The 24,343-nt window shown below is 43.5% G+C and overlaps 3 protein-coding genes and 1 non-coding gene across 5 annotated transcripts in view; 3 read left to right on the top strand and 1 right to left on the bottom strand.

Annotated features, from left to right (window-relative positions):
• The first annotated feature begins 495 nt into the window (after positions 1-495).
• LOC135496705 (glycerol kinase-like) lies at positions 496-11,334 on the top strand. The gene is made up of 16 exons (XM_064786173.1): positions 496-593; positions 1,022-1,095; positions 1,353-1,459; positions 2,125-2,202; positions 2,611-2,690; positions 3,006-3,143; positions 4,062-4,171; positions 4,475-4,577; positions 4,860-5,051; positions 6,422-6,500; positions 6,705-6,801; positions 7,263-7,347; positions 7,621-7,741; positions 8,240-8,383; positions 8,659-8,736; positions 9,971-11,334. The coding sequence occupies exons 1-16, from the start codon at positions 528-530 to the stop codon at positions 10,066-10,068; spliced, it is 1,650 nt and encodes a 549-aa protein (XP_064642243.1). The 5' UTR covers positions 496-527; the 3' UTR covers positions 10,069-11,334.
• A 56-nt stretch (positions 11,335-11,390) lies between these two features.
• Positions 11,391-13,514, bottom strand: LOC135496704 (E3 ubiquitin-protein ligase TRIM63-like). Its single transcript, XM_064786172.1, has 2 exons — positions 13,260-13,514; positions 11,391-12,951 (listed from the first exon to the last, which is right to left on the bottom strand). The coding sequence occupies exons 1-2, from the start codon at positions 13,452-13,454 to the stop codon at positions 11,740-11,742; spliced, it is 1,407 nt and encodes a 468-aa protein (XP_064642242.1). The 5' UTR covers positions 13,455-13,514; the 3' UTR covers positions 11,391-11,739.
• Positions 13,515-14,792: 1,278 nt separating this feature from the next.
• Positions 14,793-24,343, top strand: part of LOC135496636 (transmembrane protein 47-like) — a 60,369-nt gene continuing 50,818 nt past the window's right edge. The window contains exons 1-2 of one of the 2 annotated variants that reach the window (XM_064786062.1): positions 14,793-15,401; positions 17,441-17,464. In XM_064786062.1, the coding sequence (XP_064642132.1) occupies positions 15,348-15,401; positions 17,441-17,464 (78 nt within the window). In that variant the 5' untranslated portion in view covers positions 14,793-15,347. The remainder of the gene's footprint in view (positions 15,402-17,440; positions 17,465-24,343) is intronic. The other variant, XM_064786064.1, reaches the window with a different exon arrangement.
• LOC135497491 (U6 spliceosomal RNA) lies at positions 19,907-20,011 on the top strand. Its single transcript, XR_010448895.1, has one exon. It is a non-coding gene; the product is annotated as a U6 spliceosomal RNA (small nuclear RNA).

Below are 24,343 nucleotides of genomic sequence, written 5' to 3'. Positions count from 1 at the left end.
AGTCGGGCCAAATCTTCATATATTAATAAGTCGCTTTATGTCTACCACCGCCTTAACCGCTGGATGGAATCTCCTAATTTTTCGTATGACTTGTGCATGAAGATTTAACCCGTGAAGCCATTCAGCTTTGTCTCGAATCGATATTTTCAACGCAAAATGTGTTTTTCCGTATGAATATTGCTAAGCTTACGGTGCTGCCATCTGGCCAGGCACACGAGTTATCAATGAAAGAGCGATGTGCCCTATCCCTAATATGGCGTACCAATGCGGTCACAATAACCCTATTCCCGTTCAACGATATTTCTTTCCCGTTGAACGCATCCTGAAGAAATCGGAGGTTAAAGTGCGCTTCTCGGCCCTGTACTGCTCACTTTTACGTAGGAGTGAAGAACCTGAATCTCAGAATGAGTTGTTACGGAACGAAAGAACGCGAGGAAACATCGAGACATTGCGGCTCCTGGACGATTTTGCAGTTTTGTCCGATTAGATCGTTTCACATCTCACCGTTAGATGGCGAAAGTGTAGCAATGGCGGATGATCGTCACCCCCTTGTTGGAGCAGTCGACGAAGGGACCAGCAGCACTCGATTCCTGGTATTAATCAAAAATCAGACAACTGTTTCGTGTAGATATACCAATAGAGCACATTTGTGCGAATTTTCATGGCAATCACTCTCTGCATAAACTTATAATCACCTTGTATTCCGAGCGTGCTTGGTTCTTCCCCCAAAATGCATTGAAATTGCAGTGCAATGCTGCATGCCCCTGGGGCTGTGTGTTTAGCCACGGGCAATCAAATGTCAGTAAGGGGTCAAATCATTGTAAAAAGGGTTCAGGTAGAAGAAGGAGAAACTAAATCCAAGAGGGAGCAAGAAATCCAAAGAGGTCTTAAGTAAGAAATCCCACACCAATACTCCTTCTTTTTCCTCAACCCAGTCCCCACTGGGCCTATACTAGGCCTATGTATCATGACTAGCCTAACACTTCCGATTGTAAATTGACTTCAATTCTCATTTCTACAGATCTTTGACAGCAAGACAGCTGAGTTATTGACATATCATCAGTGCGAGTTCCCACAGATTTATCCGAAGGAAGGGTAAGTAGTTTAAGAAAAGAGTCTATATAGATTCATGCACTTGATTGGGAACAACGTTTACATAACGTAGTGTTGGCCGTCGTCACGTCACCATGCATTTTACATTACTGTAACGTGACGAGACGCGACGTCTTCGTAAACGTTGGTCCCAATCAAGTGCATGGATCTATAGTGACACATTCAGGCATTCAGCCTCACCGAGTGAACCCATAACAATCGGATCAAATCGTGATGCAAATGTTTTTCTCTCATTTCAGATGGGTTGAGCAGGATCCTATTGAGATCCTCAAAGCAGTTTATGAATGCATTGAAAAAGCCGTGGAGAATCTAAAGGCCTTGAACATTGACCCCGGGGATATAAAAAGTAAGTTATCACATAGTTAGCCCTGGCCTGGCCCTGGTTAAGAGGTCACCTGGATATCGTCATTTCTCAGTCTTTTGTTTATTTGGTGAATTGTTCTGCCAAGATCTTGCCAGAATGACCCCATTCCTCGGGTTAAATAGGTGCATGGTTCTCCACAGGGTTTTCTCAAGGTAGGGTGGAGTAGACATTGACTTCAGGCATAATGATGTGGGCGCGCCATATTTGGATGGTTCAACAGAGCATTATTCACATCACATCTTAGCCCATGGGAAAACCTGCTCCTCGCAGGACCCGGTCCACTTCCTTTATAGAACTAGAGGTTCTGAGAACCAAAACGTCATTTGGTGACCGCAGTTTCAAAAGCTATGGACCGCGGTTATGGAACACTCTTCCATGCCACATTCGAGACTCTGAGGACACTGAACAATTCAAACGAGCTATAAAGACATAGCTGTTTGTGAGAGCTTTTGGGGAGGGAGCGCTGTGAGCAAGGACCATGGAACAGCGCTTTATAAGAGACTCATTTATTATTATTATATATGGGGCAAATCCAAATGCATGAATTCCTGACCACTTTTTTTGGGTGGAGTAAAACTGTTATTAATGTAATAAGTAAGGTGCGTTCCTCACATGAAATGAAACTTTGACTCTCTTTCTTCATTTAGCTATCGGCGTGACAAACCAAAGAGAGACGACGGTTGTTTGGGACAAGATTACTGGAAAACCCCTGCATAATGCTATCGGTAGGTTGAGAGCAAAGGCTTGGGAGAAAGTCCTTCCTGTCCTATATCCGAGAGAAGAAAAGATGGAGTCTTGACAGCCCTGTGACAGTAATTGATTACTTTTTTGTGTGCGTAGTTTTTGGAGAAAAATGAAAGGCACAGGAACATTTCCTTGTTGACAATGGGTGATATGAATAAACACTAGTAAATGCTTTTACTTCTATTTTGTACAGAAATGCCTCGTGTAAATGTACGTGAAGTTTTAAGTAAAAGCTTTTCCTAGTCTTTATTCATATCACCCAATATCCTTGGCAAGTTGTGTCAAAAAGTGAAATTTCGGTGAATGTCAAAAAAAGTTGTGTTAAAAAGAAGCTCGTTTTTGGTCGCAATTTGTGTTTATTTTATTCGAAATTGTCTTCTATTTTTCAGTGTGGTTGGATTTGAGAACGTCATCAACTGTTAAGAAACTTCTTGCTAAAACTCCCGGTGAAAACAAGGACTATTTGAGGGTAAGCTTAGTAGGCTGATTTATTCTAATAGAAACAGCATACTCTTGTGATAAAGAGGGCGACTATCTTTGACAGGGTCCGTTCCTCCGGGTGCTACGGTTTCCTCCTACAGCACAAGTGGTACACTGTTCATATACTGGTGGCTCAGGAAAATAGAAATGCAGTTTAGCACAATGCCCTGGTGCAGTTATCAGGCATGCGAATTTGCTGAAACTAATATTTGTATTACAGTAGCGTGTCACAAGTTACGAAATTAACTTATTCAGTGAAATGATTGGTCAATTTTAAAGCATTTTCATAATTTTTTTCTTGCAGCCGAAATGTGGTCTTCCGATTTCAACGTACTTCAGTGCCTTGAAACTGCGTTGGTTGATTGATAACTGCCAGGCCGTCCGAGATGCTATCAAAGCGGAAACATGTATGTTTGGTACTGTTGATTCGTGGTTATTATGGGTGAGTGGAGAGATACTTCTTGTCCTTCCTCCTTCCCGTGTTATAGCTACAGCTGGCTGAAGACAGTGACTCTTGACCGATTATTGACCCATTTATCCTAGCCTAGTGGTTAGCATTGCTGGCTACCACGCAATAGGGCCCAGGTTCGATACCGGGGGGGGGAAACCCGGGATTGTATTTCTGGATGAACCAAGAAACTACAATTCCTGGCTCTTCACTGTCCTTTGAATGAGACCAAGGTTCGTTGTATCTGGTGTCTATACCAGGGCAGGTTCAAGACCCTACCAAGTGAGAAACATGAGTAGCTTGCGTGGACTCGACCTCTGGCCAAAGTCAGAGTCACTCGGCCAATAAACCGAATTTTGGTGCCTTAAAGGAACTGGAACTGCCGAGCGATTTATTCAACTTTTCGACTTTCACCGCCCGAGAAAGTCAAACTTCCAACTTCCTATTCGAGTTCAGATTTGTAGCTCCGCCCACAGTGCCCGAGCATGCGCAGTTCAATTTGTTATTATTGAGAATCATGTGAGAATCACGTGAGTCATGCGATCTTTCATTCATGAGTTTTCGTAGTAAATTCCATTGTAGTGACGTCACTCAATGATTGACGGCTAGGCGCCATGTTTCATTCATGCCTCGTTCTGATCACCCGATACGCGGGAAATGAAAACGAGGTCATACGAACTGGCTGGGTGGTTTCAGTTCCCTTTAACCATAGTGACATCCAAAGACCCTCATCCTGCCTTGGAGGAGGAATACTCCCTGGTGAAAATCACCTCCAAGTGCAGAGCGAAAGCTGAAGAAGAAGAATCAACGTGCTAGGTTGAACAGGTAGTGTGCAGAGCTCCTGGGGTCGGGTTAAGGTTTTTAAGTCTGGTTTCTAGAAAGGGAGCTTATGTTATGACTTTTGCGTTTCAGAACATGACTGGTGGAACTGAAGGTGGCATCCACATAACGGATGTGACCAATGCTAGTAGGACGATGTTGATGGATATTCACAGTCTCAAATGGGACAAGCAGTTGTGCAAGTAAGTGTCAAAACTCATGTGAACTCATGTCCTTAGTGATGTGATGTGGACTTGAGTCTGCTGAACCGTTGCGAGGGGCGCTTGTCAGATCTTATCCTGGTTTCTGTAGCACTAAGTGATGAGGAGTCGGACAGCATTCCAAGGACTGCCAGAAGTTATCTATATACATGTACTGAAGACTTCTAAAAAGAGGAAGAAAAACAAAATGATTGACCTTATATTCTCATTCTTTTAGGTGTTCAAGCAGGCTTTATGTCTTTTCACTCTCGGTCACAAAAAACATCGTTTTTTACTTATTTTCAGGTTTTTTGATGTGCCGATGTACATCTTGCCCGAGATTAGGAGTTCCTCTGAGATTTATGGCCACCTGACGGTGGGCTGCTTGAAGGGACTACCCATATCTGGGGTAAGCGAATGTTATTTTGGGACTACTGTATAGTGACAAAATGAAAAATACTGAATAAAGAGGCGCTAATTTTTGGCAGCTCACAGTATTAGGTCAGGCCCACAATTCCTTGATACCTGTCAAAATCGAGGGAAGTCCAACTGCAAAATTTTGCAAGAATTGATCTTCTGGAAATAGGCATGAATTGAAACGGAGTATGGTAGGCCTAGCGCATTGAGGCTAACTAAGGCAGTAAAATCATGATAATGCATCCATAAAAACATCCATTCGTATATATTTCAGATTCTTGGAGACCAACAAGCCGCCCTGGTCGGACAGTGCTGCTTCCAGAGCGGCCAAGCCAAGAACACGTACGGGACGGGATGCTTCCTGTTGTATAATACCGGTCCCAATGCTGTGGTGTCTGAGCATGGCCTCCTGACAACGGTCGGGTATCAGCTGGGCAAGGATAAGCCGGTCACGTATGCATTAGAGGTGAGTTAGCCCCAAGATTACTAGAGGACGGGTTGTTTCCTGTTAATACTGGTCCAAAGGCTATCGTCTCCAAGCATGGCCTCCTGACAACGGTCGGGTATCAGCTGGGCAAGGATAAGCCGGTCACGTATGCATTAGAGGTGAGTTAGGCCCAAGATTACTAGAGGACGGGTTGTTTCCTGTTAATACTGGTCCAAAGGCTATCGTCTCCAAGCATGGCCTCCCAACAACAGTTAGGTATCTGCTGGGCAAGGATAAACCGGTCACGTATGCATTAGAGGTGAGTTGGGCCCAAGATTACTAGAGGATGGGTTGTTTCCTGTTAATACCGGTCCAAAGGCTATCGTCTCCGAGCATGGCCTCCTGACAACAGTCGGGTATCAGCTGGGCAAGGATAAACCGGTCACGTATGCATTAGAGTTGAGTTAGGCCCAAGATTACTAGAGGATGGGTTGTTTCCTGTTAATACTGGTCCAAAGGCTATCGTCTCCGAGCATGGCCTCACAACAACAGTTAGGTGTCTGCTGGGCAAGGATAAACCGGTCACGTATGCATTAGAGGTGAGTTGGGCCCAAGATTACTAGAGGATGGGTTGTTTCCTGTTAATACTGGTCCAAAGGCTATCGTCTCCGAGCATGGCCTCACAACAACAGTTAGGTGTCTGCTGGGCAAGGATAAACCGGTCACCTATGCATTAGAGGTGAGTTTGGCCCAAGATTACTAGAGGACGGGTTGTTTCCTGTTAATACTGGTCCAAAGGCTATCGTCTCCAAGCATGGCCTCCCAACAACAGTTAGGTATCTGCTGGGTAAGGATAAACCGGTCACGTATGCATTAGAGGTGAGTTGGGCCCAAGATTACTAGAGGATGGGTTGTTTCCTGTTAATACCGGTCCAAAGGCTATCGTCTCCGAGCATGGCCTCCTGACAACAGTTAGGTGTCTGCTGGGCAAGGATGAACCTGTCACGTATGCATTAGAGGTGAGTTTGGCCCAAGATTACTAGAGGATGGGTTGTTTCCTGTTAATACTGGTCCAAAGGCTATCGTCTCCGAGCATGGCCTCCCAACAACAGTTAGGTGTCTGCTGGGCAAGGATAAGCCTGTCACATATGCTTGTTGGGCCCAAAAACAGACGGACGGGATGCTTTCGCCTGTATAATACCAGATCAATTGCTGTTGTGTTTGTGCATGACCTCCTCACAACAGTCTGGGCCAGGTTGTTCAAAGCAAGTTGTGTCGCTAACGCCGATGTTTTACACATTACTGGCCTCAAGGGTGGGCACTTCTGCATCTGTGAATGCGGTTTCTTTTGTCAGCTGTAAGTTTAGGTGTTCCGGCGTTGGTTAAATATGTATGTTTTTCTCCGGCAGGGCTCGATAGCTGTGGCGGGTGGCGCTGTCCGGTGGCTGAGAGACAATCTCGGGATTATTTCGTCATCGGATGAAGTCGGTATGTATAATCACAATAATTGAAGAACTCTGATTGATTGTTCAGGTTGCTTGGTATAAGACATGAGGGTGGCAATGGTCTTTTTCGGGTATCCTAACAAAAATGTATATTTGGAAAATAATTTGATGAGATAATGTAATGTTGGGTATAGCCCTACCCTTTTTTAAGGCAGCCTGTTATTCCATGACTTATCCTATGTTTCAGAAACCCTGGCCGCTAGTGTTGATACAACACATGGATGTTACTTCGTCCCGGCATTCTCCGGCTTGTTCTGTCCATACTGGCAGAGTGATGCTAGGGGGTGAGTCTATTTAGCTTTTTGATGAGTTTGTCTCTCTGTCATTGTGACAGTAAGTGCAAAATCCTTGTTGCAAAGTATTCGCCTTGCAGCACCTTGTACCATCTTGCAACGCCAGGTTTCTCCACCCCGTGTCCGCACCTGCAGTATCCGGTGACCATGTTCACCACGCTGGCCCAGCACACTGCACCTTTCTCAGATCCCATCATTGGGCGTAGAGCCACAAGGAATCCAGTTATTGGTAGGCGACACGTGGATGAGATGACTGGGTCTTGGTGTAGGAGTGGCTGTGTGTTGGCAGAGAGAGGCTTATGAACTTCTGCTCCCCTTTGCCTGAAGGCTTACCAGCGGTAATAGTGGAATCATAAACTATGCTAAAGCATGGATGCATCACTGACTACGCCACCTGGCCCATCGAAGAATAAGATGTCTTGATGATGACAACAAACGATTTTCTCCTTCAGAATCATGTGTGGCCTGACGCAGTTTACAAACAAGTCTCACATTGCCAGAGCCGTCCTTGAGGCTGTCTGTTTCCAAACTAGAGAGGTATTTTCATGTTTTGATAGCACTTTTCGGCACAACTCCTTGTCTCCCTCATTAATGTAGGATTTTACCTTAAAAACCTGTTATCTGGAGTATACTGTAAACTCCTTTGTTTTCCGCGTCTTAATATTTTCGCGAGAGGTTTGCAGTCGCAAACTTAGGGGTGTAGGGCTGGGTTTCAGAAGGTCGTATGATTACGTACTGAATGAAAAGCCTCTTAGGAAAATTACCACAAGACAGAGATAAATGAGTGTGAAGTATCATTTTTTCCCCCAGATTCTTGAAGCCATGAACAAGGACAGTGGTATCGCGATGGCCTCTCTTCAGGTGGATGGTGGGATGACAAAGAACAACCTCCTCATGCAGCTACAGGCTGACATCACTGGGATTCAAGTTGGTGCGTATTGCCTCGCCCCACCTCCTAGAATTTGGCACAGAGAGCAGAATGGTTCAAAGGATTCTCCAAAATGCATATTTGCTGAGGTGTCTCAGTGGTGTAGTGGCTTGGGTCTCTGATTGGCAGTCATCAGGTCCCTGGTTCGATCCCAACTGCTGATGTGAGGCTCTTGGTAGACCTCGGACTCCACCCAGGTCTTCAAATAGGAACCCTCCGAAATACTCTGGTTGTAGCACTGATTGAGCACCTCATTTCAGGTCTGCTGATCACAAATAGTAATGTTACACAGCCCTGGGCAGCTGGTGTCATAGTTGACCAGCTGACACCGTGAAAGAGCATTGGTGAGGCCTACCCTGAGGATAATCTAGTGTTGTGCAACACCACTATCTTTTGGTAAATGTGATCTGGTCACATTCCTGAGTTCAACTGAGTACCTTTGGCCAGAACGATATGAAAAACATTTTCGCTCCAGGTTCCAGGTTAACCCTTTTATTCCAGTGAAGCCGTCCATGCCCGAGACGACTGCTCTCGGCGCTGCAATGGCTGCCGGGGCTGCCGAGGGGATTAACGTATGGAGCCTTGCGCCTGAAGATCTAACAACGATAACAACCGAGAATTATCTGCCACATATTTCTGCCGATGGTACGTTCATCAAATTTGATATATTTTGGGCCTAATCAACCAAGAGTTCACTTTCGACACATTTTAAGCCAACTGAAGTGGTTGTTTCACCTCTGTGGTCAAAACGAGGCTGATAGGTCATCCATTATAAAAATGAATCATTGTAACCAAGGTGTTTTGGAATTCCTAGCCAGGAGACCGATGAGACAACTTGACTCAATCTTATCTCATGTAGGATGGGCTGTTGACTTTGTTTACCCAGAGGGTAAGGGTTAATGTGATGTTGTTGATTTCAGATCGTGACGGCAGATTTGCCCGTTGGAAGAAGGCGGTTGAGAAGTCGATGCATTGGGCAGAGTCGGAGACGAGTGCTGGTAAGAAGTAGGCCCTGGGATTTGACATGGACTTTCATGATAGCGCACATGTATGCTTAACCAGTGTACACATAGCTGCACGTTACTGAAAAGGAGATTCTTATAGATAAAATGTGCCATTATAAAAGTTTGAAACCTGTAATATTAGTCTGGTAGTGAACCACAATGCGTACCATTTTGTTGGGTCACATTCAAATTGGTATTTGGTGCTGGGTTTTGAATGGTTTTTGATTTACAAGCGTACAGGACTATCAAGTATTTACCAAAATATATACCATATCATTTAATCATGATCAGTTATAGATTAATCCATACCGCAGTACTTATTAAGTATTTACCTCAAAATCATGCATTTACTGTATAAAGAGAGCTATTAGTGTCTTTATCATAGTCATTTCGATATTGTCGGTCACACTAATTATCGCTTTCTGCAAACTTAAGCAGTCTGTTTCGCATTCATAAATACCAGCCTTTTTCTACAATTCCATGGCTTGTATGAACTCATGGGTAAGCTGTCTTTTTTAAATTGTTATGGCTGGCCAACTTCCAAACGATCGAAAAAGAAATTTATGAATGTGAAACTGACTTCTTGAGCTCGTGGGTTGTATTATTGTATGTGGAAAAGTGTTAGGACTTGTACTTAGTTAGCATACCTCTGTTATTTCTACAAGAGATTTATTCAAATAGTGATTTCTAAAATTTCTAAAATACAAGATATATTTCACCACATTTTATTTCTTGTCATTTTTGTTTTTTATCTTTTTTCTCGTGGTACAATTATAACCTTACCCCTTAGTGTAGTTAAACTCCTGGTGGTAAACATAAGAGCACACAAAGGCCATGTGTTTACTTGATGCTATATTTGTACCATTTTACCTTACTCCTCATAGTCTTGCCATGACATTTCACGAGTTGGTTTGGAAACAGGGCTTGGAGTACATTTACTGTAAATCGGGGAATTTTCACAGCCATTTTCGTTCAAAATTATTTCAGGCCATACCTGGAGAAACCTTACTGTAAACTGCTAAATTTTCTCGAAAATAAAAATCACAACAATATTTTTTTGCTTGGAAAAACCGAAAGGACATTTGTTATCCAGCAAAATAAAATCTAGAAAATTTTATTTTGTCCAAAGTTATGCAAATTGCAAAAATTAAATGTTGTGAGAATTTGACGGTTTGAGGTTATACCATTTCCCTTGTTGATATTCACCTCTCCTTTCCTCTCTCCCCAGACACAAGCCTATCCATCGGTGGCTCCGCACCCATAGGACTATTCATCTTCTTAGGATTCGGCCTTGCTATACTTGTCGACATCACATCGAAGAGATGACGATAGCGGACCTTAGGAAGATAAGATTTTTAAACCCACCGATGTGTTCAGGAGGAAAAACTGCTGGATGTTGACGCAGACATTTTGGATAGAAAAGGACTTAAAGTATCTGGAGAGGCTTCAAATCCACCGAACGAGTTCAAAGGGCGTCACCCTGTGATAAACAAGGCTGTCTTCAGCGATAATGATAGCTGGACTTGGGGAAATGAAAACCCACTGTGCTGTGTTCAGTGGTAGAGATACTGGCACGCAACAATGGGAAATCTTCTCCGGGCTGTTTGTAAAGATATCTGAATTGAAACACCTCCTGTGCTGCTAAAGGGTCACAATATCTGAAATCAGGAATTGCAACCGACTGCGCTGTTCAGTGGCACTGGTTGTGTGGTTACTGCCAAGATGCTGCGTGCAGGGCAAGACTACTAAATGAGGGTATCGACACCATGTGGGAAACATTTGCCTTGGTCAAACGCACAATGTCCCATACCCTCATTTCAAGATAGTGACTCCGGCACAACTGTATAAATTGGTAATTATGTTCGGATTGTCAGTGGCACGTGATGTCTTGAACTTATTGCATCATATCTGAGGAAACGATGTGTTTTTTCACAGACGTCCGGACAGGCCCGATTGGTGAACAATGTCGTGTGTTAATTTGCTTGCCTTATCAGATGCTGCACTCCAACATAGGAATATATTCTATTGGGACAGAGAGGAAGTTTCTTCGGTGAGCTTTAGGTAGCTATGGTACTGACACTAACCAAGGTGTGTTGAGTCCCCAGTAAAAGAACAGACAGATGATTCGAACTCCTGTGCTAAAAGGCAGACGGAGACAATGGTAACATTGTAGAGAAATATGTTGTTTTGTAGTGTTAAGATCACTCAAGCCAAAGATCAACAATCCTAGAGTGAAAGCTTTCAATAGGCTAACCGCTGCACCGAAGACCTTGAAGGGCATGGTGGGGCAACTTTGGGTGATGTCAAGTGGAAGGTTTTGCATTATGATCATAACTACCTGCCCCTACGTACACATTTGGTGGCTCTATTTCTCAACTGAAGCTCCCTTGACGACTTTGAAGGAGTGCTTCCAATGGTAGGTAGGTCAATATATGTCAGGATTGCTGGCATCCACTTGGAAAACATGAGCAATGCCAACTTGATATGCTGATTCAAGGAAAATGACAATTTTGTAAAGTAAGATATTTTATTCATTTTATAAAAATGCAATATGTTGACAACTTCTGATGACGTGGTTTATACCTGGATGAAAAATAAAGGCAGACCAACATTTTTATGGAGGAAGAAGCCAAGTTCATGTTTCTAGAAATGAGTTGCTAACGTATCTTCGGACAAAATCTTTGCGTCAATATAATACTGTCAATTATTTGCAAGCATATATAATTATCTGAAAAATGTTGTTAAAATTTTGGCCGGGTCTATTTGGCAAGCCGCTTGCCGAACAGGCATCTTTTTTTGTCCCGTTGGGAGAGCCGCTTGCCAAACAGCACTAAAAAGCCACTCTGTTCGGCCAGCCGGGCTTGCCAAACAGGTAAAAAATCTACCCTGTTTGGCGAGCTGGAGACTTTACTTTAATATTAATGAGTTCGGCTCTCCATTCAGGACAAGAAAAAGTCGCTGTTTGGTAAGCCGGGCTTGCCAAGTAGTCACTTCCTTTTATGTATGCCTGGTCTTATCTGGGGAGCACTTTGCCTTAAGACTTGAGAACAGGCCATTGTCAAGGAAAGACTTCAAGGATGTGCTAGCTTCAGGATAATCCGGGAGATGGCGAGTCTCTGCAGCCTTCACAGACTTGGAGAGTCCATCAAGAGACAACAACACTGCTTTCATTGTTGTCTGACACTGTGTAACCTGTTCCTTGTGATGTTCGCCAAGTAACTTGGCTTCCTGCAGCTCTGAAATCGACTGCTTTGCTTGGTCAATCCGGGCACTTTCGGTTGATAAGGTTGTCCGATAGGTTGTGGTCTCGGTGGAGTTTTCCTCGCAACACTTTTCGATATCCTTCAGAAGATTCTCCAACTTTTTCTCCTCTGCTTTCTTCTTTTGCCTGCTGGTCATCAGCCTTTTTAGCTCAAGGTCCATCACTTCTACTTCATTACGAACAGCGTTAAGTCCCGGAAAAATTTGCTTGCGTAGTTCTTTACCCTTTTTTTCGGTTTCTTCCGCAGACTCCAGGGCTTTCGCAACCTGATTGCTCACTGTTTGTTTCAGGGTCACCACTGCTTCCACTTCGGCCACGACGTCCGCTAACATGTACGAGATGACATTCTTGTACGGCTCAATCTGACAGGAAGCGTTCGATTCGTGACTCTCCATGCACTCGGCGCACACCAGCGTATTACAGTTGGCGCAGTAGTGTTTCATCCGCCTCCGATGGTCGGAACAAATCTGGTAGATGTAATGGTCCCCTTGCGGAAGTGTTTTGATCAAGTGATGATCCTTACACTCCTCGCAGAGATCGAAATCACACGCGTCGCAGACAAACGAGGCATCCGTTGCCGTCCCCTTCACCTTGCAATCGCGGCATCCTAGCATCGGCGGGGCTGCCCAAGCCGCTTTGGATTCAGCCGCTTTCAAATGCTCGATGATATTCGCAGCCGTAAAGTCGTCCTTTAAACCATCCGCGCCTTCACTCGGCAGCGGACATCGCGAGCGGCAATGCGGACATGGAAAGGAGTTAGTCTTCGTCTTGCCCTTGCTCTTGCGTGACTTGATGTACTCCACGAGGCAGTCCCTGCAGAAGGTATGGTAGCATTGCCCAACGATCTTTGGGGCAGTTTTCATGTCGCAACAGATTGAACACTCCAGTTCCTTTTCAATATCTGGGAGAGCTTTTGCGCCAGACATCTTGCTGCCTTGTTGTTGGCCCTGAAGAATAATGAGGAAATTTGATTTATTAGAAAACCTTGTACCAGACTTGGACGTTTAGTCTCATTCCAGCGTTCGGAAGACTCGAAGTCCTTAGTGTCTTTCCCCAGCTGCTTCCTCCCACCAAGGACATTTTAAAAGGTACCTCCATGCTCCCACGGAAGGGAGCTTGAAACACTCACACTCCACGAATTACACCAGCAGGCGCACTGCGGAGAACCGCAAGAAGAAAAAAGGACCTAATAAAATATTTGTACTTCCACCTACAAAATATAATGCATCTTTGGTAGTTATAAAAGGCGACTTACCTTACGATTTGAGGGTCCCTGTGACCTAGAATCGGACGAATCCGTCGGTCGGCACACCGGAGAGGAGGTAGCGCGTGAATGAGGAGGCGACCCGGGTCTGATATCGGCGGTTACAGTAAATCCATGCATACGCACGGTTTTCGTGTAGGGTTTACGGGTTCGGGAGGGAACCAACTCTTCGTTTTTCGAGCTCATTGGGAACAGTCAGCAGTGTATTACTGCTAGAATTATCAATACTATACGACTACCTTCCTGGCTGAGCTACACTCTAATGCACTGTTCCTTCCTTAAATCACCAGCCAACAATGCTCTCCACGATGAAGGTCAGTACACAATGGATGTCTATTTTAGAGCTCAACGAGTCGACTATTGTGGTTAACCACTACTGTGAGACGAAAGATTACTATTAGGCGCCACGTGGGAATTTAGTTATTTCCCTAAATTATCTGAATTGCTATCATTGTTTCAAACCATAAATCTTCCTATTAGAACTTATTTCAACTTATTGAATCATAGTTAATTTAAATTTGATTGCGTATTATAAATTATGTTACTGTGGAAGTTGGTACAATCACCATAGAAGAAGGCACGTGTTTCTTTTCCACCCATGAACCTAGCTATCGACGGGGACTGCTTGGGGTCCCTTGTTCTACCAAACGTATTTTGTTCTCAGTGAGCGGCCCCTCCAGGCTAGTGAAATCCCCTTTAATCGGCATCTTTTGCCACGGACGTCCGAGTATTCTCATACTGATTTTCCGTCCTCTGCAATTTCTGCATATCACCATGGCTGCGCCAATTTATTGAAACCCGTCACTTTAGTCTTCGAAAAGTCCAAATATCGTTCACGTGCGGCACTTCCAAAAATGCGCCCGGGTTTTGCGGCTTTTTGCACTGCGCCCCTGGCGAGGTGCGGCCTCATGCACTCCCGAGTAATAAACACGCCACGTGCGGCCGGTTGACTGCTGTAGGCCTACCATCCTGACGTAACATGTGATTTTCAATACACTCCCGGCCCCCTCTCGATAACGAGGTAGGAGTATCTCAGGATGTAGTCCCACTGGCCATTTGTTGCTGGTCCGATGGACTGAGAAAAAGGCTCTCCCTCAGTACAGTATTTTTTTCTCTCCAAAATACCGATCTTTTGATATCAGGCCGAATGTTACTGGTAATGTGCTTTTTATAAACTCGGGCCTATTAATCACATTTGTTGGGCGTTGACGAGAACCAAGTAGTAGACTTGCACTGGCCTCAGTTGGATTCGGGAGACAACAATCTAGGCCCGATTTAGGCCTGTGCGTTTAGGCCTGTGGTTTAGGCGTTATCAGAAGGAGGGCTTTACACTCAAAACCAATTATTGACAAAGAAAATTAAACTAGTTTATCTTGGCGGGGGTGCCCTTTAGGGGCAACGAGAACGTAAACACACTTTATTTATAGGATGGAAATTCCATCAGTCTCGAAATTCGGCATTCGAAATATGCCACTTTGAAAAGAATTAACACAATAAAGAGAAATCGTTGTCAGATTTGCAATGTGCTGTTGAGGTCTATGCAGTGCCGTGTATTTGCATGTGCAGGGCTATCAAATGAATGGTGTATGCATTTCTAATATAATTTACATGCATTTATCGCTTGGAGTATCGATTTGATCTCAATGCTATTCGGACTGGCCCGCGAATGATAATATATACCTGGATACCTACAATAGGCCATAACGTACGTTAGTGAATTTGATATTCTTGTGGAGATTTCTGGTTTACCTGTTGGAACGCGTTCTCGAGGCTACACCACTAACAATTGTTGCCAACTGCAGTGTGTACAACTCCAGTAGGCCTACCAGCGGTTAGAACAAAGTAACACTGCTGATAACCTCCTCTCCCAGAACCAGGCCTAGTGCTGGTCCAAACTTCATCGCTACAGTCGGCAATGCCAAGGATAACTGCACCGTATCTATATCGGTAACGCATTGCTAAGATTGTTGGCCTTCCAACCAAGTTTATACTAACCTCTGGATACAAAATCGTTTTACCTAATCTGTGGATTACTCTAATCTGTGGATTATTCGTTGTGTTGTTTAAGGATTATAAAAGATGTCTGCACCAACCACAACCATTGAGACCATTAACGTCGTCCGACCCTTAAAGGTAGGTTATGTCTGAAATATGCACAATTTTCAGGCCCTTTAATGCTTTTATAGCTTAATCTGGATCAACAGATGCCGGTAGCATGCACTTCAAAAGGTGAACATGTTAGCTCCATATTACCTACCACACTGGTGACTATCAGATGATGTACGTTTATGCTTAGTTTTGAGAATCCTTGCTTTGAATTATTCGCAATTGAATAATTGGTTATCATTTTCATACCATTGCTTTTAACTTCACATCAGTAATGACCATTGCCTACTTCAATGACAATCATGACTTTATTACACAATACCGTTGCCTACTTTTGACAACCATTGCCTCATTACACAATACCATTGCCTACTTTAATGATAATCATTGCTTTACAACACAATACTGTTGCCTACTTTAATGACAACCATTGCCTTACACGATACGTACCGTTGATTACTTCATTGACAATCATGACATTATTACAAACTACCAATGCCTTTCTAATGACAATCATAACTTTATTACAAACTTCCATTGCCTACATGTTCTTCAGACGAGTGACTTTTGTCACATGCAATCACACTCGGAGATTGCAGCGACCAAAATTGCTTACTTGCGGGCGCTTCAAATACATGGTGCCAACGAGGCCCTGGTTTGCCTCATATCTGCCTATGAATTCTGCAGTCATTTTGATATTTCTCGATCATCTCGCGATCGGCACACTATTTGATTTCGAAGTCTCTTCAACGAGACGGACCGTCTGTTATCAATGTGGAGATTGGACGGAAGTAGTTTTTCGATATGATTGTACGGTATCTTGATCAAATAATCAAGATTTAATCGCTCGTTTGTTAGGCTACAGCTATATTGCCAGCAACCTTGCAAAACCTGAGTGCAAATCAATATCACGTAGGCCTACATTTGCCTATCATCTGATAAGTCACTTACATGTACAGACCTCGTGTTGATAAACCCAGGTCCGCGATCGATCAAAAACAGGTGTCGCCATTTTTTTATATAAAATTCAATTTCAATTTATTTCCCGAACTGCATGTATTAACCCAAGCATGACAAGTGTACTCTACGGACGCAGTGAATCAGCCTAGGCCAAGCATAGGATTGTGAATGGACTCAGTCTCCTAGCCTCACCATTGGTGACGGTTTTTCAGTGATATTCACTGACCGGCGTACATTCCTCCGCGGCAAATGCTAGCTGTCCTCTCATTGGGAGATTGGAATGGATACACAAGTGCCGACTGTAGGCCATTTTATCATAATCTATCTGGCTTTGCTGCAGGCCAAAGTATTCTGTAAACAACACCTGTTTCTGTCGAGGACTTCCATGGCAAAACGATGACGCAAGCGACAAAGCAGCAATCGCGTACGTCCTCTGAAGTAATGATTACAGACCATGACCGGAGAGAAAGACTCGCCAAATTGCTAGATGCTGAATTTATTACACCGAAATTAATGATTGCATACACGTCGTCAGCATTGAACTTTTTTCCAATCGAATTTTTTCCCCCACTCTTTTTGATTCACCCTGTAATATCAATAGATATTCTAAAATGGGAAAGGCGAATATTCCCTTTAGGAACCCTTCCACTCCAATGTCAACAATGAACATTCCTGGTGTTTTCTCGTCCATTCAGCTCTAGTGAGTACCAGTTGTAATTCTCTCAGTCAATGGGATGGGGCTGTGGGAGGTCTCTCAAATTAGCCATTGTTCCCCGACTAGCCCGAATGCCAGGGTCATTTGTATGCTCCTCCCCTCGCACACATCACAGGAGGAACATGTAACTGACACTGGTAGGCGAGATTGGGGTTTGAGCAAGCATCCGCAACGTCAGCATGTTCAACGTCTGCCTGTTGCTGCTTTTCGATAGCTTCCCACTATGTAATACCGCGGGACGATATGTTGGCAATTACATGTAGTATGGCAAAGATGATGCACTAACTACACAAAGTCGAAGCTTGATTTCAACAACCGAGTACCTGCATCGGTATTGCCATTATCATTAAGTTTCTCATCAAAGTAATAAATTCCACACTTTTTGTTCCAGCCGAGAAACCCAATGGCAATAAAAGTATGTTTATGTATATTGTATCATCTGGTCCCCGGTATTTTGTTTTGTCATTATTTTTCCGTTGCATCCCAGACACTTGTCCTTCCTGGTTGTGATTTCTCGGGTAGCTTCTGGGCGTATTAGGGAGTTTTCGCAAATCCCCCAAAACGCCAGCGTGAACGCCTATCCAAATATTCGATCTTCTGATAACCATGTCAAACAATAGGATAGGTGTTCGCGTTGACGTTTCAGGGGCTTGGCGAAAACTCCCTATTATGGTGTCGGTACAGCAACGTAATCTGGTCAGGGTTCTTCAAGAGACCGTTCTACAGTCATCCTGTCCTCACTCCCAGGGCCAATGGTAGTGTAGAGCTTGCCTGACCACGGCATTGGTCCTAGGTAGAGGTTCTCGTAGTGCATCATTCTATGCATTTTAGTAGGCTAGCTGGATGACTCGTATGCTGCCAGGGACATGCAGCGATTTCCATAATGCATTCATAATGGAAATGCACATAGTGTGTCCATTCAGTTGCCTGATCTAGAACCAGTAGGAAGTTCTCTCCGGTATACCTTTTGCGTAAAAAAACATGATGCTGTGAAAGAATTGATTGCTGTTCAAACATTTCGTCACTTTTCAAAATTATGTACATGTATATGCATTGGCACCTACACTACCCAACACATCCACTGGGACATTCATTATGCTCCATGTTGCAGTAAATATTGTTGATTAACTCCGACATTAAGTACTTTGTCAATAAGCGAGCCCGGGGACTGAAGCTACACGAAGAAGCAGTGTTTACTTGGACTCGCTCACACGGTGAATCCCATTAACGAGATTTATTCTGAACTGGCGGGAGAGCTGGTTGCGCATCACTTATTACGAGAGGTTCACCACAATTCTGACAACAACTATGAGAGCGAATTACAGTGCCACGGTCTGCAATCAAAGACAAGAGGGCGTTTTCTGAGCCCCGAAACGCCAACGGGAACGCCAATCGCACGTTGTTTACCTCGAACAATGGGATCGGCATTCACGTTGGCGTTTCGGGGGCCGGGGTTTGCGAAATCTCCCCATTTGGTCTTTGATCGGATACCGTGAGTCCGTCGTCTAATTCACAACTTCGATTCAACGAAACTGGCGAAAGTTCTAAAACTGTAAATTTAACCATCTAAATATACTAGCCAAATCCGACAATGATAACAAAATACACAGCTGTAGTACAGGTGAGGAAAAAACCCCACACAATCCACTCTACTACCTGCCTGCGATATGTTTGTGAAACATGGGTGATGTTGAAACACCTGTTGGAGGTTTATTTGGAGCAACTTATCATTCATGTTGTCTTTCAACTATGTTTTCCTGGCGTATCATTGTCTCTGAGTGGTGTGATACCTACATATACCACTAAAACGAGCAAGGTACTGTCGTCGTGGTGGATACCAGTGGGGCCCCCTTTGCCAGATACGCCGTTACCACCTAGCGTCGGGAAAACAAAGCATCTTTACAATATATCTTCATGGTAAAGGACGCAAGACAATGGCTCGAGTAGCCCATCATATGGCCTCGACCCGCTTCGCAGTACATTGAGCCTATGGAATTCCAGCCCAAATGCATTTAATGACGTCACAAGGCTAGCCAACCAATAAGGCCATTGTTTCGTCAACCAATCATTTTCGCCATAGGCACCTCGCACTTCGTCCCTTTTGGGGACGAAGTATTGGTCCATGGCTCGAGAGGCATTGTGTCTAAGTTAGTTTGTTAACCCGACCCTAGGTGGTACAGGTGTATCTGGCAAAATAAATGTGTTGCGCATTTTGATTTTTGTGTATTGTGCAATATTGTCGCTTTTAATCCGGCCCAAATGAAATTGACTAAACATGTATTGTGAATTTGTGTTTGAATGTCTTTATTTCATTCCTTTTTAATTAGGCCCAAAATAGAGAAGAGCCTGCTTTATTCATTGAATAGACTATTTGGTTTAACCTCGTTAAACGAGTTGGCACCACAAGTGCAGGCAAAACGTATAGGCTGCGTTGCTTTATAATACGTTCACATTACGTTCTGGCCTGGGCGTTTAATTGTCGTTTACATGCAAATGTCAATATTTCTAATTATTAACTAAAAACGACAAATTATTCTATGGAAGTCTGCTACATTTATGAAAATCTGGTGCAATTGTCAAGAATACTGTGCGAATATTCCTGTACAAAGCACTGAAGATAGACAACACACTTGGTCGGATTTCAATACCACAGAACTGTGAATATTGAATTTTATGCGATTGGGGTCATGCATAAATTACACTGCACAACGCATCACAATAATCCTGAACTACAGATAATAGGTGGCGACAGTTGACCTGTTCAATGTGCGTTTTGCCAACGTACAGACATAAAACCACGGGAGTAAAGGTTTGATATTTTAGTGGTATATATAGGAGATGGGGAGGTATGAATAGTGTACTCCTTCGGAAGTACGCATACTAAAATTGGAACGATACAGAGAAGATTAGCATGCCCCTGCGGAAGGTTGACACGCAAATTCGTGAAGCGTTCCATATTTTTCATTTTCAAAAAATGTTAAATATTTTCAGAAACATGAGTTACACAGCATCGTAAAATTTCATCTCTATAGCCTCACTAATAAGAAAGTAATTGTTACCTGAAAAAAAATTGGGCCCACATTAACCCACGAATCCGTTTGATTTTAACGAAAAGAAGTTGAAAGTAGGCAACTTCACACCAACAGCTTGATAAGACACCAAAATATAATGTTTGGGTCAATTGAAAGCTGCTCAAAAGAGTTCCATAAACAAAAGTCAAAAGCAACAAATATTTTTGTGGAGGCCTCAAAGGCACAATAAACATCCACAATACACATTTCCTATCTAATTATTGTTGCTTTTATAACACAACACAACGTACACATTTATACACAAAAGAATTAATTCCCAAGACAGGTTGCTTGTACTTATGTTTAAAAGCGTCAGGATATTATTCTCAAATTCACCGTGTCGATGAATATCCTCTCGGCATCAAATCGAATAATGCCATATGATAAACGGGTGTAATGATTTAGTGGTCCATAATGGGATGAATGGTTGGTTGTGGGGTGTGTTTGCCTAGTTGCTGTCATCGCTTGACGCAATCGCCGTAAAAGATATGTTAACGACAAACTTCAAAGCAGTGTCTGTTCATTCAAGCGAGTGTTTGCGGTTTGTCCTGATTGTCATGAGGCAATAAGATGGGATGACATTGATGTGGTCTGACAGGAGTTTAAGCCCACAAGGAGCAATAGTAATACCGTGGTCTCGAAATCTCATCAGGTACCATTCACGCAATAGCATTCCGCGAAGTTACTATTTATAGCTCACAAGGTCATTTGCATAAGATATTGATGACGTTTTAGTCACGTGACAGTCGGACATCGACACTTATTTCTACGCATTTGAGCTTATTTCAAAGTAAATTATCTTTGACCCTGCATTGTTTTAGCATGAATGATACCATAGAGTCAGAGAGAGAAATATTCAGAACAATTATGTAGTATTTCCAACACTCGGACATGTGCCAGATTGAATCTAACTGGCCTAGTCAGAAAGCCTGAATCCATTACGAAACCGCATGTTTGTCCGACATTGCCTGTAATTCAGCGATGGGGAAATAGAGGGCAGCAGCTGCAGTGACGTCATCTTCGTGGAATGCTATTAAAAAACAATATCATTTGATGTTTGTCAAGCCGAAGTTACAGATCTGATGCTTTCTACTGAAGCTGTGGGTAAAATATAAACCTTTCCTGGCGATTTTAAAGGTCATCAGCTGCTGCCAAGAAGAGAGGATTGTAGTTATGATAATAATAGTTGCGACAGCTGGCAAGCCAAAGACTCAGAGTCAGAGCCATAATCAGCCCCACCCCAACGCAACCGAAAAACGTGTTTTTCATGCAGTTTGGGACGGTGTTCTACCACGTCCCCAGAGAGCATCTTGCCCACCCCACCATGACAAGAACGTTAAATTCGGCCCTGGTCCTTGCCTTAACCTCTTGCAGACATTGATTAAACGCTAATCGCTCAGGGATTATGGTCGTATGTGCCAGAAATCGGTTGGGGATTTCACGACACCACTAGAATTGATGAAGGAATTACAAACTACCTCGTCTACACTTAGTCGTCCCGAGGGGAGATATTGTCAATGGTCATCAAGACCATAGACGATAGATTGGACTGATGTTATCCAGTCCAGCTGATGAAATCGCAGCCATTGTTGTGTCGTTTGGTCATTGCAATGTCATGGACGTTTGCGGCAATGTCGTAAAATCCCTGATCAGAGGAATCGGCATTGTCATAAAATCCTATCGATCATTTTGGGGATAATCTCTGGTCAGTTTGTCAATTTCGCTAATCCCATTCATGTTGCATTGATGAGAGTGTCGTATAATTAATCCTAGAGTATGAAATCTTCTTGGAAAATGGCGGACCAGGCTTTTGCTTCTGTGCATAATTGATGGAATTATCAATTACTCTCACTGATGATACTCTTGTATACCAACTTCAGCAACAGGGTTGACCATAGGCACAACCTTTTTGGCTAAAACTTGAAATCTTAAAGCAATGAGAACTCCTGCAAAACGAGGTGAATGCCCATTTATAACCTTGGAGGCTGTTCGCTGGAAAGAAAACCAGACTCCCAATCTTGAAATTGGCGCTCACTTCGTTTTCAAACAGTCCTAATAGCATTCCGCGACGTTACTATTTATAGCTCACAAGGTCATTTGAATATTAAGATATTGATGACGTTTTAGTCACGTGACAGTCGGACAGCGACACGTATTTTTACGCATTTGAGCTTATTTCAAAGTCAATTATCTTTGACCCTGCATTGTTTTTAGCATGAATGATACCATAGAGTCAGAAATATTCAGAACAGTTATGTGGTATTTCCAACACTCGGACATGTGCCAGATTGAATCTAACTGCCCTAGTTAGAAAGCCCGAATCCATTACGAAACTGCATGTTTGTCCGACATTGCCTGTAATTCAGCGATTGGGGAAATAGAGGGCAGCAGCTGCAGTGACCTCATTATCGCGGAATGCTATTGCTTTAGGATTTCAAGTTCTAGCCAAATTGGTGATGCCTATGGCCAACCCTTAGAAATTACTCGTATCTTTCCTCGTATGCGGAAAATATATATTTTCTCGGAAAGACACCCTTTGATAACAAGTCATTACCAATGGCGGCCCTAAAACTGAAAGTCACTCGAGTCGAGTGCTTCCCGTTGATCTCAGAGTGAATGAAGTTCCGCCATTTTGGACGATGATTCGCATTCTTCACTTGGTTCATTTCCCAGGTTGGTGATCATATTCCCCTTGCGTAACACTGTCGCCTGGATTCTGCCTCGTTAGTTGCTGCGTTGTTAATGAGGAGGGATGAACCGCGATGACATTGATTTAAACTGCCTGACGACCACTGGCAATATAACTCATCCGAATTTTTTTAATTTGAGTTTCTACTCTGTTTTTAAAAAAAACAATTCGGCCAAAACAAATATCCATCCTGTAGAGGTTTTTCAGCGTAGAATATCAAAGCCTTTAGGTTTTTACCTTTACCATTGCCTCAATGCCACTTGCCGCATTACACGTGTTACCGTCTCAAGCCGTCGGCACAGAAAACGAACCGGTCAGAAACATATAATGGCTCCTGATACACAGTGCAAAAGTTGCAATCCCCCGATAAAATCTAAGCATGCCGAAGGTAATAGGTTTAAAAGGACAAACGGAAGGCATCTAATATGTCTCATGAGAAAAGATCTCTCATCAAACAGGTCAAAGATAAGAACAGCCTGGAGCTATTCCGCACTTCAAAGATGCAATTATGGTTCTTGGGAACACGACGCTCGTGTTTACCCGCAGTGTTTTAGGTGATATAGGCGTGGTTGATCCTGGGGTTGATCTTTGAGGAGAGGTGATATCGAGCGGAGACATGCTGGGTTAGTCATAGAGACTTGGAGGGCCAGAGTTGAGTCAGTGGGGATGGTCAGTAATGGTTTTATTGTGGCCCTCGGGTCCATAACCAGACTGGCACGTTAAGCACGCTACATTTTCTACACCTTTTTCACTTACAAGAATTCATTGAGTTTGAATTTCATCGCCTCCACTCATTTATTAACCATTATCCTCCTATTCATCTAAGCACGTTTTCGCCACTCATTCAACTCCAATTAGCGACTCGCCGCAGAGGAATAAGACTAATGAGAAGACACTTCTTCACGTATTCATTTCTTCTTATCCGTCATCTCTTAAACATTACGTTTAATGATACTGGGATTTGATCATTACGTTTTTATGCCCTACCTCGCATTAGAAGAATTCAAGCCAAGCCACGCGGTCTATTGTCTTTATGCAAATCCCGCTCGCACCTTGGCTCAGATCTCATTGTCCCCACTGGTCTACTGTCTTATCAAAGGATTATGAGGGTAAATCTTGATAACATCGATCGCCACCAAACAACTTTCAGGGTCGTCGACAGGCATGACTTGGCAATGGCAAATCGACGTAATGGACGTAATGTATTCTAATGGAACACGAGTGTTTATCTCAAAAGAGCAGGCAGAACAGTGCAGAGTCTTGCCTAAGGTTATAATGACATACCCTGTACGACGGATATTGAAACTGTCAAAGACACGTGTACATCTGGTGCAAGTCTTCGTTCCCGGGGGGCTGTATCCTTCCTGCACCTACGTAGCTGCTCATGAAGTGATGATTCACTAGCCTCGGGACGCGTGCAAGATGTTCGAGCAATCTGATCGAGATCGACAGCGCAATCGTCGCCTCGTCTCTCATCCTGCATGCTATTAGGGAAATGATCCTGTGGTGATGCTGCAGAGATACAGGGCTTGGG

Source organism: Lineus longissimus, chromosome 12, assembly GCF_910592395.1.
Source record: "Lineus longissimus chromosome 12, tnLinLong1.2, whole genome shotgun sequence".
Lineage (NCBI taxonomy): Eukaryota > Metazoa > Nemertea > Pilidiophora > Heteronemertea > Lineidae > Lineus > Lineus longissimus.
This window is presented reverse-complemented; position numbering and strand designations above follow the sequence as displayed.